The sequence below is a fragment of the Sorex fumeus genome, unplaced genomic scaffold (genome assembly GCF_029834395.1).
Source record: "Sorex fumeus unplaced genomic scaffold, SorFum_2.1 ptg000128l, whole genome shotgun sequence".
In the NCBI taxonomy this organism is placed as follows: domain Eukaryota; kingdom Metazoa; phylum Chordata; class Mammalia; order Eulipotyphla; family Soricidae; genus Sorex; species Sorex fumeus.
In genome coordinates, this window is record NW_026606185.1 from 36,775,249 (window position 1) to 36,790,961 (window position 15,713).

Genomic DNA, 15,713 nt, shown 5'->3' on the forward strand with positions numbered 1-15,713 from the left:
TAATATAAGACAAATTCAGGAGACATGTTGGGGGGGTGCAGTAGGAGGGGCACTGAAGAGTAGGACGCCTGGGTACGACACTTGCTTTGTACGTGAGGGCTAATCCCTGTCATCCCAAATTGTCCCCCGGCAACTCCAAGAGTAATTTCCTGAGTATAAAGACAGGAGTAAGCCCTGAACATCACTGGGTATGTGCCCCCCCTGCTCCCATTTATTAAAAGTACATTTGAAGGGCCAGAGAATTAGTATAGGAGATAAGGGACGTGTCTTACATGCAGCCAAACCCTTCTAATCCCCGGCATTGTATATGGTCCCAGAGCAACCCTATGGGTCAGTTCTTAGCAAACAGCCAGGAATAGTCTCTGAACATACTGTGTGTTGTCCCTACATACCAACCATACCTAACCCTGCCCTAAACTCCTTCTCTTCACAACAACAACAACAACAACAACAACAACAACAACAACAACGCACCTAAATCTGAAATGTTAAAGCTCACCAAAGAGGATATTTAGGAAGCAAAGCCACTACTAGTTTGAATGATTAATGACTGGCCCCTTCTTGCCAAACTTAAACACATATCTAAGGAGAAGTTGAATATTCAATAGATGTATCTTTTAAAAAATATTTTTTTAAGGGGATGGTGAGATATACTACAGTGGGTAGTCCACTTGCCTTGTATGCAGCCAACCTGGGCTCAATTTCTGGCACCCCCTATACCTTATACCTTTCCAGAAGTGATGTCTGAGAGTGGAGTCAAGTGCACCCTGAGCACCACTGGGTGTGACCCCCAACACCCCCCAAATTTATAAGATATTAATTTCCCTGACAAGGTAGAACATTTGTTTATTTTATTTTTATTTACATATTTTCAAGGTAAGGCACCATTATTTTAACATTTTTCTCAGTGTTTCAGGCATACTTTGTTCCAACACCAACCCCACCACCAGTGTGACCTTCCTTTACCAGTGTTCCCAGGTTCTCTCCCATCCTAGCCTGCCTCCTCTCCTTGCAGTGCTATTGGCTCTGAGTTTATACACACACACACACACACACACACACACACACACACACACACACACCCCTTTTATATCATTGATGTATCTATTGTCCACTTCTTCTTACTTTTCCCAGAAGTTTCTTTCTTTTCTTACTGCTCTTATTTCTATAATCTAGGGCCTAAGGTAATCTAGATATCTAGGATAATTTTAGGTATCACCCTTTGATACCCAAGGAAGTCTTTTGAGCTTCTGTTCTACCCATGAAAATAGCATAGTACCAACACCTTTAGCAGAAGGTTAAGAAGGGAATTTTAGTAAAATTACAATACAAGAGAACACTAAGGATAGAACTGGGCACAAATTAAAGCAAAGGCCCTCCCGTTGATCATCGATTTGCTCGAGCGGGCCCAGTAACGTCTCCATTGGAGACTTTGTTGTTACTGTGTCTGGCACAAATTAAGCACTAGAAATAAAATAGTTTTTTTTTCTTCTTTTAAAGTAAGTATCTAGTTCAAGTTTCTTCAGTGTCATTTATTTCACAACACCCTTGCTGGTACATATTCACTATGATGGAAACTGTGCACATTGTGACATTTATTGTTGAAGGGAACCACTCACTATATGACTTATTACTTTCTGTGGGAAAGGCTTTTGTGTGAAATGTGAGTCTTTGATGTTATCCTCCCCATCTTTCATGGGAATAGTTCATAACCATCTGATTTAATACTTATGAAGCTCAAAGTTAGTTTTATTAAGTATATCAAACTTCATATGACCTTCAACTTTCCATTTCATATGGCATAAACCTTCATTAATGTTCACCACTGTGCTAAAGGTAACATTTGAAACCATTATAGAATAATCTAAAGGCTATTTCACCTGAGGAAAAAATATGCCACCGTTGCCAAATTTGTGTTAGGAATCTACATTTACTCCATTAAAAAAGTCTTTTAAACAATATTGTGAAGCTTATTTTTAAAATCAGGAAGAGCACTGTGTAGCAAACATACATTTTGTATAAAATTGAACTGACCTTTCTCATTGCTGAACACAGAAAGGAAAGTATAAAAGGACAAGGTGTAAAAGCTGATAGCATTCACACAAGAAAATATTCTCTTCTGTGACAATTCAAAGAGATGCCCTATCAGAGATATTATAAAAAGTTAATATTACCCAATTGAGATATGAAAAAATTGATACTGAAAGAATGTTGGTGTTTTTATAGAGAGCACAGAAAAATATAAATCATTTTCTACATAGCAGGAGGAAAAAAAGAAAGGTGTAGTGAACAAAACATACATCAGAGAAAATATGGAAAAGTATTTCTAAAATTTTTAATGTTATAGTACAAACTGGAAATAAAAATAAATAATTGTTCCTTTTTTCCTTAGAAATACTCGGTACTGTTGTTGGCATGTGTTTGTTTTTTATTTTCATACTACAATTTTGGATTGCCTTATTGTTGCTCTTTTACTAGAATAAGCTGCAGATAGATAAAAAATCTTGGCTGTGAGCTAGATACTACCATATATGTGATGTGAATAGTATGTTGGAAGTCATAATGATGATAAAAAGGCAATCTTGAGCCAAACTGAGCCAAAATGTGTCTTTGGTTTGTGATTCCAGCCGTGTGCTTTGGGTCAGTTACTTTTCATTTTTATTGGGCTTGACTTTAGTAAAATTAAATGAAAATTTATAAATCATAAAATATCCACAAAGATGAAATAGATAATGCAAGTATTTTTTAAGAGCATAGCTCTCAGCCAAAAAACACTAATTTCTAGTTATTGCTAGTTATTGAAATTGGGTTCTTATTCTTTTAACGGGTAAATATTTTGAATAAACAATTGCTACAAAAGTATTGTTCTTTCTTGCTTACTTTAAGACCTCCAGAAAGTAATTTATTTTTTTTATATAAAAATGTGAAAACATTTTTAAAGACCCAGGTTCGATACTTAGTACCGTATATGGTCCCTGAGCCCCGGAAGAGTGATTCCTGAGCACAGACCAAGGAGTAATCCCTGAGCACAGTCAGGAATGACTCCAAAGTTAAACATATATAAAGTTATAAAAAAAGTGAAAACTTTACATTCTAAATATAAAGTCTCATGATTGATTTCTCCTAGTGCAGTGATCAAAAATGATAAAGTCATAATTTGTGTTAGAATATTGTCTTAATATTTATGGACTTCTCCTGTCAGGTAGTCAATTAAAAAAGGAAATGGATGCTCAAGAAAGCAATTATAATAGCTAAAAGAATATTTAATAATTATGGACCTGTGGGCATAGAATGAAAGAACAGTCAAGTGGAACAGATATATTACCTGATCATAAAGAAATTACTGTCCAATTTAGCTTAGTTTGGACTTCTAAAATAATTTAAATTACTAAACTGTGATTTTGTTATGCTGAAAAAAATAAATTGCATTGAAAATGGCAGTGTAGTCTGGTAAATGTACTTTTTAAGAATATTGTAACTTATAAGAAAAATAGTTTATTCTTTCTGTTAGAAGTATCATTTATTTTATTTGTTGATATACAAGGCTGGTCAGTTCATTTTCAATTTAAACGAAAATATTATATGTTATGTAAAAAGATATTCTCTAGATTAAGATACAGTAATTTACATATTGCATGAATGCTGAGTGTTGTTACCGAGAAATGAAACAAGAAGTATTTGATGTCTCAGGAAAAGCAAACACAAGATTACTACTGAATATCTCCTGAATACTGTTGCTCCTTTTAAAGTATCATAAATAAGACATCGCCAAGAGACAGAACTGTGATAAATCTATGTGTAACGCTTCCTCCCTTCTGATTTGTATTATTGTGCACTTGGTTTACTTTGAGTCTACAATCAATCACCGAATATAAATACTTTAATTCTGTCATTGTAAGACTCTGAAATGTTAAAATACTGACAAATCATATTTTCCCCAAGTTTATCATCTTTAGCCTCTAGTTTAAAAAACACCTGATCAGAATTTTAAGCATATAATTTCTACCCCCAAAGTGAGGATATTAAACCCTCCTGAAATTTAAATTTATTTAAATTTGAAATTCACTGCGCAAGGAAACAAAGTTCAAGGCCGGGACTTATTTAGCGCGGCAGGGGCAGAGCAACATTGATCCCTCTGCAGCCTACTGCGCTTGCGCACAGCCGCACTTCCGTCCTGGCCTCCGGGATCGTTTCAGATGAAGTGTCATGGCGGCGTGCATGTTAGGTCTGGGAGCCAGGTTGCGTGTGGCCTCTGTAGTGATGCGAGGGGTCCCTGCTGTCTGGGTGCTTAGTGAACCCTGCCTTCCCAGGAGGTGTGACCGCCTGGCTGCTGTGGCGGGAAAGCGGATGCCAGCACCGACTCCATCCCCCCAGGAGGGCCATGATGCTGTGGAGGAAAACCTCTATGAGCAGCACCCCAACTCTCACGGTTACGACCAGGACCCACACGTGGACCTCTGGAACATGCGGCTCGTCTTCTTCTTTGGCTTCTCCGTGCTCTTGGTCCTTGGCAGCACCTTTCTGGCTTACCTGCCTGACTACAGGATGCACGAGTGGGCCCGCCGGGAAGCTGAGAGGTTTCTGAAACACCGTGAGGCCAGCGGCCTCCCCGTGATGGAGTCCGACTACTTGGACCCCAGCAAGATGAAGCTGCAAGAGGATGGAAACTAGTCGCCAAAGTGAGACTCGAGAAAGCAACCCCCCCACGCCATCTCTCCGTTCTGAGCATGAAAAAGACTGGTCATAAAGGGGGAAAAGTCAAGTAAAACTCTCCAGGAAGATCCAAAACAACTAAGTATAGAGAAAAGGAAAAAAAAAAAACACAGGGAATTTTAGCCTCTAAAACCCAAGTGACAGCACGGGAAACGTGGGTTCTTGGATGACATCAAACCCGCCCTAAGAGTGTTTAACAACGTTCTTTTGACTAAGACTTACAAAAAACATTGCGAGGTAAATTGGCCTCAAACAGTTCAGTGAAGTAAGAACAAATAAGCATTGGGACTAGACTCATCTATGGATGAAATGTTGGAATTATCAGACCAGGAATTTAAAACAAATAAAATATTCTGGTGGAGAACATACAAGAATAGTTGGCCATTCATGGGTCTTTTTCAGAGAAGTGGTTGTCACCCACCTCTTCCTATTTTTTTTTGAAGGTTTTGTTGTTGAGCTTTGTGAGTGCTTTATATATCTTTGATGTTAGTCTTTATTCAGGTTTATTCGGAGTTACTAATTTATATATGTAATATATAAATGTATATAAAATATAAATAAATGAATATAAATATATACTAATAAGGTTACTAACTTTATTTAGAGTTACTAATAATTTTCCGCCATATATCAGGATATCAGGATATAACTTAATAACTCATTTGATGAGGCCAACACATCCTAATCCTCAAAACAAATAAATTACAAGAAAAAAAATTACATGGTCATGAGTGCAAATTTCTCAGCAAAATATTAGCAAATAAGATGCAATGAATGTATGAAAGAGTTTATACAGCACTAAGAACTATTATTTACTTCAAGTACAAAAAGAATTTTTAACATTTCAAAGTCAACGAAATAAACATATTAGACAAGAAAATTGATCAGATTGTTAGATGTAGGTAAAAATGGAAAAATTAATTTTTCATTGATGAAAATTCAAATTTCAGTTCAAAATATCCATGATGAAAATTCAAATTAAAACAGTACTAATAAGAAACTCGGGTTGGAGCGATAGCACAGCAGTAGGGCATTTGCCTTGCACGCAGCCAACATGGCTGACCCGAGTTCGATTCCTCCACCCCTCTCGGAGAGCCTGGCAAGCTACCGAGAGTATCTCGTCCGCACAGCAGAGCCTGGCAAGCTACCCGTGACGTATTCGATATGCCAAACACAGTAACAACAAGTCTCATGATGGAGACGTTACTGGGCCCGCTTGAGCAAATTGATGAACAACGGGAGGACCATGATACCGTGAATAAGAAACTTAATTAATAAAAGAACCCCTCACCAAAACTCCAAGCACTTGTTTCTGGATAATAAGGTCCATGGTAAGAACAAGTAAAGTTTTAGGGATATACCATCTAACTTCTTTTTCCATAGAATTGTTTCAAAGTAAGACATAACTTTTACTGACTATGTAACTTCAATAATTCAGACATTTCAAGTATGATGGTTTGGTAATTTTATACTGCCAAGGAAAACCAAATCCATACCTAGAATAAATGACTAGTTTCATAAAGATGCAACTACTTCCAGCGATATTACAAGGCAGCTACACAAACAAGGGTAAGAAAACAATCTTTCTCTTTCCACCTCTAGATTTTCATGTCCCACGTTAATCAAACTCACAAGGAAGCTAGAGTAGACACTTCAATCTACACAGAGTAGGCCAGAAAGGAACTAGTTTAGAAAGGCCAGAAAACACATCAAACCAAAATATTAACATTGCTGTATTCTTCTGCTTGTAACAATAAAGAATGATGCACTCCGAATCACTGATATTGTCTCTACTACTGCTCTGAGACCAGAAGAAACATTATTTCAAAATCAAATTAGAGTGTCTGGGTATAAATTACATGCTGGACCAAAGAAGGAAGAGGTTGATCGATTGTTCTAGTAAAGTATCAACAAGCCTGTGGCCAACTTGAACTAGCAATAACAAATATAAATAGATTCTTCTTCTTTTTCTTTTTTTTTCAAAAAAGAAGGCAACTCTCATGGAACAAAAAATGGCACTTGTAGCTTCTCTCATAATAAAATAACCAAGTGCTAGAAGGCAAGTGATTATTGTGAATGGAAAAGCATTTTGTTCACAATCAAGTGAAATGAGGTGGGCCCAAAGCCAAAGAATATACTTGATTGGACTCTTACTTTATTACCCTAAATTTAGCTAGTTGGATTTTGTAAAGCATCATCCTATTCAATTTGAAATGTAGGCTTTGATGTTTATCATAAAATCTCATTTTCATTGCAGAGAAATCATAAAGCTGTATAATTACGTGCAGAGAAAGTAGTCATTTTTGGATACAATATACTTAGGATATAGTGAATTCGTAAATTATATTATTGTTAACAGTTTGCCCTTGAGGAAAGTAGAAATAAGGGTTTGGAACCTTGATGGAAGAAAGTGGGAAAAATGTATCATAAGTTACCAGTGGTCTTCACTTATCTACAGATAGAACACTTAGCTCACATTTGAATGTAGTGATTAGATTGAGATTGTGCGTTTTGGGCAAAAATAGCACTAAAGTGATGCCACTTTTTCTATCACAGGATGTATGTGTACATTTATTATCAATGGTGATGTTAACCTTGCTAACTAGATTAAAGTTATGTCAGGTTTCACACTCTAGCTCTGCCACTACATAAAAATTCTTTTGAGCTTTTGCCTTCTTGGTGAATCTTGCCTATTAAATATTGCTGTGGCAACCTAATGGTGATTATCTCTTATGCATTCAATTTTTATTAATTAAAATTTTAAATTAAATTCTCACCCTCAGGGCAAAGCCTGGCAAGCTACCCATAACGTATTCAATATGCCAAACACAGTAACAACAAAGTCTCACAATGGAGACTTTACTGGGCCTGCTCGAGAAAATTCTAAAAGGAAGAGTTACATACATTTATAATATACTCACTAATTTATATTTTCAGTATAGATTCATGATGTTTATTTACTCTGTTATAATCCATTACTTTATTTATTTCATGCTGAAATCACTGTAAGTTTAGCCACTGGGAGTTCTTTCAAGTCGGTTAGCTTCTATGGCTTAACATGTCCCTATTCTACCTGAGAAATTATAGTATTGGATAAAGCCCCTGGTTCATCTAATTTTTATCCTACCCTAGTTTAATTCTCCAAGGAACACTGGTCCCTTTTATTGAATTAAAATATTTACAAACCAAGATCTGAGATGCTAGCTGTGATCACTGCTAATAGAATGCCGTTGCTTGAAGTTTTATCATCTATGTATGTATATGAACCCATGAAAATAAATATATATTTATTTGTCTATATTTTTAAAATTAAAAATAAAACCTCTGACATTGTTGTAACATCACATTTTTCACTTTTACCTCCCCCTTTTCTATTCATCACTTCTTTTTATGACAGAAATTTAGCTCTCAGTTTCTAAAATATATTTACCTATACGCTCAACTGCAGTATATTAATAAATTAGTTTTAGACGATATAACCCATATCCCTGTAGAAACATACTACCAAAATTATATATAATTGTTGAATATTCTTGTCTGTCCCTCTCCTTCTGATAATTCTATTATACTCATATTATATCTTTTGTAGTTGTCCCAGTCCTTGAATATTGTCTTCTGTACTTTTTTTTTTTGATATTTGGTTTCAAAGAATGCTATTAATATATCCCCAAGCTCTTTCTTCAGCTGCATGCAGTCTACAATAAGACCATCAAAGACATTCTATTTTGTTTTGCTGTTATAATGATTTGTACAGACTAACATGTTTCTCTTTTTTCCATTTCTAGGACTTCTAGTTCTCTGCATACCATCTACTTTATCTCTTTGAGCATATTGATGATAGTTGCCTTAAAATTTTAGTTTGGTCATTTCAATCTCTTGGCCATATCAGACTCTGAATGTTTTCATTGTCTCTTGAAATTATGGAGTGTGTATTTTTGTTTGTTTTTGCGGTGGGTGGAGGGGGGAATTTATCTGAATATGTTGTGTTTGGTAGCAGGAACTCAGGAGCTCTTTATTTTTTTGTTTGGTGGGCCATGTCTGGCTGTGCTCAGGGCATCCTCCTGACTCAATGCTCAGAGATTGCTTCTGGTGATACTCAGGAGATCATATGGGATGCCAGGGATCAAACTCAGGTAGGCCACATGCAAAACAAGTGCCCTACCCACTATACTATACTCTGGTTCCATTTTTGAACTCATAAGTGGACATTATGTAATGTAGCTGTTGGAGAAAGAAGTATTCCAAGACATCTGATTGTTGTGAACCTTTTCATCTGAATTGGTTCTTAATAAGCTCCAGCATGTTAGTCTCAGGTTAATGAGATTCCCCTAATAGCAGAGCCTATTTAAGGAGAGCATGTATACTGGCATATTCCAAAATGGTTCCTTTCTCCTCTACCTTATCCTTAAGATATTCTTTTCTCTCTGGTATTTACTGTGGGAAAAGGCTTTAACTCCTACAGGTAAATCTCACACACTGATAAACCCTCAGTAAAGAAGTTTCCTACAGCCATTGGATAGTTATAGGAGATACCGGACTGTTCTTCCCTGGTACCGTGTCGAGCCTAAGTTTCTCCTCATCAGTCTCTGTCTGGTAAGTTGTGATTCTTTCTATTCCTCTTGGGGTTTATGCTTGTGCAGGGCAGTGGTGTACCCTGTGTACACCTCTGTACTAGGGATCCAAGAGATGCTGATGTTTTTTCAGTCTGTTCGATTTTCAGTTATGAAGAAGTTGAAACACTGACTTCCATGTTCTTTTCATAAGAAGCTGGAAGAGCCTGACTTCTGGAGTTAAGGTCTCTATGGAGCACTTCTGTGGGTGTTAAAAATACATACTTCAGAAAAATTCTGAGTTCCTGATCAACCATTCTGCCTTTTTGGTCAATATTAACCTCTGTCCTTTGTAACTAAATGGACTTTTTCCGTCCATAAATTTCTGCTTTGTCATATAAAGATAATAAAATAGCACATAGCTTTTTGTTTTTGTTTTGGGGGCCACACCCAACAATGCACAGGGCTTACTCTTGGCTCTGCATTCAGGAATTACTCCTGGTGGTGCTTATTGGGTGCCAGATTTGCCACATGTAAGGCAAATGCCCTACCTGCTGTACTATTGCTCCAGCTCAAAATACAGGTTTTCAAGTATGGATTTACTTAGTTAGTAAAATGACTCTAGGAGTTATCCATGTTATTGTGTAAAATGATAAATATTTTCTTATTGCTGAGTATTTTTTATTGTTTCTGATAATTGATCTATTCTTAAATTTTAGTGATCTGAGGTTTTTTTCTAGATTTTTACAATTATGAATAATGATGCATTAAATGTCCACATAAGATTTGTGGGTGAACATAAATTTTCATTCTCTCCTAAAAATATCTAGAAGTTGTATTGCTGAGTAGTGTGTTAAATGTTAACTTTATCTGAAACACTAAACTGCTTTGTAAAGCTGTATTATTTTTGCTTTCCCACTAGAAATTCTTTGCACCCTACCAGAATTTAATACTTTCCCTCTATATTTATAGCTATTTTGAAATTTTTTGTGTTTTGTTTTTCGGTGATACCCATTGTGTTGGGAGTAGGATTGCTCCTGGTATTACTCAGAGTAAAAAAGGTTCCAAGTATGAATCCAAGCCTCTTGGAAGAATGTATGCAGCCTTCTGAGGTATCTTTTTGGCTCAATTTTGAAATTATAATTGGTATTTTCTGGTACCCTTCTCTGCATTACCTTAATGACTGATAATATTGAATTCCTTTTTGTTAATTTTGAGATTTCATTTATTTATATTTATTTTAATGTAGACAAAAGCTGCAACTATTTATACAATTCTAGAGTTGAAATTGATAATAAAGCTCCAATATTAAAATTATTAAGTATAAAAAATTACTTTTTATGTGAAAATTGTTACATATCATCATAGGGTTTTCCTTGTCTAAGAATTTACTAAGCTGTTGCTCCTAATTGAGCCTTCTGTGTTACCGTTTTTGTTTGTTGAGATTAGTTGGCTTCTATATTACTTTCCCATCTAATTTGGTGTGCTTCTAGAGGAATTAGGAGGAATTAGAGACTTTAGGTGCTGAATCCTTTGCGGAACCCTGCTTGCTCACATGGTTGTCCTTCATCTAGTGTTCTGCCAATCCTATTCAGGATGACTCGAGTGAACAACTTGTAGATGACAGACAATAGGCAGATCGGGCGATAGTTGCCAATGTCATGGATGTCTCCCTTCTTGAACAGTCGTACGGTCCTGCTGGTTTTCCATTGAGATGGAACCTTGCATTCAGACAGGTAGCGAGTGAAGAGCCGAGCCAGTGTATTGATGAGTACTGACGGCAGGTTCTTCAGGTGTTCAGGTCTGACCTTGTCTGGGCCGGGTGCTGTTTGCTTCTTTACTGACGAAATGGCGTGTCGGATTTCGGAAGGGAGAACGTTGGGAACGACATACCCATCCTGTGGAATTTGGTATGTCGGCAAGTGGACATGGCTATCAAAGAGATTTGAGTAGAAGTCATGGATAATCTTCTCCATTGCCGTTCTGGAGGATGTGATGGATCCATCAGGACGTCGGAGGGCAGTCATCTTGGTCTTATAGTTGGCGAAGGACAGGCGGGCGTTACGAATACTTTTCCCGGCTTCTGCCGCATCTACCAGTACTTCTGCTCTTCTCTCTTTGAGGTCTTCCTTGATCGCATCTCTGCACTGCACCATCAGTGCCATCGATCATATCCACACGATAACCAAACTCATTGAGGTTTCTCGGGAGTTCAAGATGCTGCTCTGCTTAACGTTCATTGATTTAAAGAAGGCCTTTGATTCTGTTGAGACGGAAGCGGTCATTGAAGCCCTAGCCAATCAGGGCATTCAAGCCCAATACATCAGGATCCTCCGTGAGCTGTATTGCGGATTCACTACCAGGATCTCACCATTCTACAAAGAAGTGATCGTTGATGTCAAGAGAGGGGTGCGGCAGGGTGATACCATTTCACCAAAACTCTTCAGTGCCACCCTCGAGAACATCATGCGACGACTGGAATGGGAAGGAATGGGAGTGAAGATAGATGGTCGGCAACTACACCACCTCCGCTTTGCTGATGACATTGTTTTAATAACACCAAACATCAGCCAAGCGGCACAAATGCTGGCCGACTTTGACCGTGAGTGTGGAAAGGTAGGACTACAGCTGAATCTTACGAAGACAATGTTTATGAGAAACAGCCTTGTTCCTGACGCCCCATTCGCTCTCAATGGAACGACCATCTCCGAATGCAACAGCTATGTGTACTTAGGTCGAGAAGTCAACATGACAAATGACCTGGCACCCGAGCTGCGCAGGAGGAAGAGAGCGGCTTGGAACGCCTTCAAGAACGTCGAAGAAATAGCTAAGAGGATGAAGAACCTCCGGCTCCGGGCACATCTCTTTGATTCCACTGTTCTTCCTGCATTAACATATGCCTCAGAGACCTGGGCCCTACGCAAACAAGATGAGAACGCCATTCAGGTCTCCCAAAGAAGAATAGAAAGAGCTATGCTTGGAATATCACGTTTCACTCAAATGAGAGAACGAATCCGGAGTTCTGACATCCGTCGACGATCAAGGATCAGGGACGCTGTCTCATTTGCCAAGGTGTCGAAAATCAGATGGGCTGGTCACGTAATGAGATTTAAAGACGACCGTTGGACTAGAGCTGTTACTGATTGGATTCCACGGGATGTCAAGAGACCGCGTGGCCGCCCACCTACCAGATGGTCAGACTTCTTTGTCAAGGTCATGAACGATCGGTTTGAGGCCCTCCATGTTCCCGGAGCGAAGAGATGCCATTGGGCTACACTAGCACGCGACAGGGACAAATGGAGACGTTACTGGCGCCCGCTCGAGCAAATCGACGACTAACGGGAAGTTAAGTGATTAAGTGATTAAGTGAAGAGACTTTAGGATCTATGGTCTGGGCCAATGAGTTGCCATGGCTGGCTGTGGGAGGTGGGCCTGACTCTGAGAAGACACCAGAGTTCTCAGCCTAGGCACTAGGCTATCTGAAATTATTTGCATTTTGGCATTTCTGAAAAGAATATTAGTGAAGCATTGCACCTGAGCACTTGGTGTGGCTGCAGTGATGGGGTGTGGGTGTGACTGTCAGAGTTTCTGCAGGGCGGATACCCCAGATTTTTCAGCCACAGGGATTGGTGTGTCCATAAATTTTAGCCAGTTAACTTGCATATCGTTCAAGATTTAGTTGTGAATCAGTAGAAGAAAGCTAAGGGGTGAGTCAACATTGCAGTGACTGAGGGAGGTGGGCCAATAATATTGAAATTTTATATTAATTTTTTATTCACTTTTTGGGCCACCTAATCCTTTCGGGGAATCACTCTTGGTCCTCAGCAACGCTCAGAGGATCATGCAGAGCTGGGGCTCAAACCCAGATCATTAAGCTATCTCTGGCCACTATTTATGAATTTTAAAGTTCTACAACATCTTGTAAGAATTTCATATATATATACATATATATGCGCGTATCTTGTAAAGAATGGTGGGAATAATTTGAGATTTTTCTGCAAGAGAAAGGACTTAGTGTGAAGAAGCTGAAGAATTTGTGTGTTTGTAGTGGAAGAGGTGCTAACAGATCTGAGATAGATAATGTTGGTTTGTGGTTCTGATAAAGTGAAGATATTTTTCCACACTGCTCACATAGAAATTAAACCTCATTAGAAAGAAACATGGAAAGAGGCAGAAGAAATGGGCTGTGTGGTCTTACCACCATTGGAAACTTCAGTAAATGAAGGGAGAGAGGATATGCTCAAATGCAGAACCTACTAGGTTCTAAGCCATGGGGTGGTAAAAGAATTTACCAGGACATTGGCATGGTTTAGGAAGAACAAAAGTGAGTTTATTTAAAGATTACACTGAACAGAGTGACAAAAAGAGAGACCCACTTAGCAGTCTTGGGGAGTCTTTTATTGGGTGTCTCTGGGCTACTTCAGTGGGGAGCTTTCGCTTTCTAGGTTTATTCTGGGAGTAAAAGCAGGTGAGCAGGAGACCTGTAGGGAATCCTAGGAACTGAAAAGCAGAGTTGAGTGACAGTAACTCCTCTAAAGTCTCCTGGGCTCAGCTGATTCTGCTAGACTGAGCCTGTCAGGCCATTGAAAAAAGGACTTAAACACAACGTGTTGGTAGGGACTTTTCCTAGAACACTTCAGTCCTGATCTGCCAGTGAGTGCTAGAGGACCCAGGGTGACTTTTGCTCTATTTTTTCTGATATTGGTTGTAAAAAGGTAAATTTATCTTTAACTACTGAAAGAATAGAATATTTAAGACTTTAAGATTGTGAATGATTTTGAAAATACTGAATTAAACTAGTACGGAAAATGGGATCTCCATTGTGACCCTAATTTATATCCTTCCGTCCCCTGATTAAGTGCCTGACTAGTCTGCAGAGAGATGCCCAGTGGCCTGGTACAATAGTGCAATAATAGGAAACTGGAGTTAAAATGGATTTAAAAGAGTTATTTCCCATCTGAGTCCACAGAGACTAGGCCAAAGCTGAAGAGAAGGAGAAGTTATAAAACCAACAATAAAACCTGGAGGCTACTAGCTCTGTGCTTAGGGATCACTCCTGGTGAGGATCAGGGAACCATATGGGGTGCCAGGCATCGAACTCTGGTCTGTTGGCCACATGCAAGGAAAGTGCCCAACCTGCTGTACCATAGCATTGTCTCTGAGGCTATATTTTTGGTCTGTGTTTTATCTGTTTGGGGTACCATACCTAGCCCAACTCTCTCTAGGGGAAACTTAAGTGGTGCAAATTATGTTTGGCCACTTGTAAGGCCAGCCTTAACTCCTGTAGTATGTGTCTGCCCCTGAGGCTGTTTTTGGTAAGGTCAGTTTACCCTACATTGTGATGTTAGAATTTTAGTTGACTGTATTACAACGGGCTGGAGCAATAGCACAGTGGTAGGGCGTTTGCCCTACCGGCCGGCCCAGGTTCAATTCCTCCACCCTTCTCTGAGAGCCCAGCAAGCTACCGAGAGCGAAATACAGCAAAGCTTGGCAAGCTACCCATGATGTATTCGACATGCCAAACACAGTAACAATAAGTCTCACAATGGAGACGTTACCGGGCCTGCTCAAGCAAATCGATGAACAACGGGAAGGGCAGTGCTACTGTGCAGTGCAGTATTACAACAGTTGTTGAAGGAAAACCCAAACTTTCTAACTGTCGAATGCTGTTGGGTTCTGAGATGGGAAATGTGAAAACAAGGAAGTTGGCACCTGGGGAGTGAGGTCCTGGCAGGCAGCACCTCTCACTCAGCTGGCAGAAGCTAGCATGTGACCTTGAGGTATCTTGTCATGTCATATGTGAAACCTTCTGGGGAATCCCAGAAACAAAGTCCTGTGCTGAGAACCATCTGCATGCCTTCCAAAATCTTTTTGCAGTCCCCCAGCTGAGGAGGCTTGAGGAAAGCTGAGTGACACCTGGCTGACATGGTTACACTCTACCAACAGTGACAGTTCCTTCCTCATGTGTGCAAGCACAAATGTTTGTGAACATTCTTGTACTTGTGAGTTGGATGGAATGTACTTTGCATTTGTCAACTTTGCAAGTTTCTGTTTAAGATAAATACGAGGAGGAGAAAAGAGAGGCTGGTGGGCTGGAGCAGCCACAGCGATCCAAGACTGCCCGTGCTCTTTTTCCCCACCATTGGTCCCAGCTTGTCCTTTCTGTAGGGTAACATTGCCACAGCGAGCTTAGGCTCATCGGGTTACACCCATCACAGTCCTCCCTAGTCACTCCCATTCCTCTGTTTATCTCTAAACTCTTCTCTGTGCTCTCCATCCCAGGCAGTTAATCACCTTTTATCCCTAATCAGATTCTGTTAACTTGTAAGATCAGATCCTTCTAAAGACACTAAACTTGTATTGTAAGTTATGTCCTTTGCATAGTTTACCTAAAGCAATGTCCCTTCTGTATGAACATAGGAAGACAGTTAATATTATGCTTTGTAACTT

General features: G+C 39.1%; 1 protein-coding gene across 1 annotated transcript; it reads left to right on the forward strand.

The window, feature by feature from the left end:
- The first annotated feature begins 4,206 nt into the window (after positions 1–4,206).
- On the forward strand, positions 4,207–4,671 carry LOC130045450 (NADH dehydrogenase [ubiquinone] 1 beta subcomplex subunit 11, mitochondrial-like). Its single transcript, XM_056138391.1, has one exon. It carries the CDS (start codon positions 4,207–4,209, stop codon positions 4,669–4,671), a length of 465 nt encoding a protein of 154 aa, XP_055994366.1.
- The last annotated feature ends 11,042 nt before the right edge of the window (positions 4,672–15,713 follow it).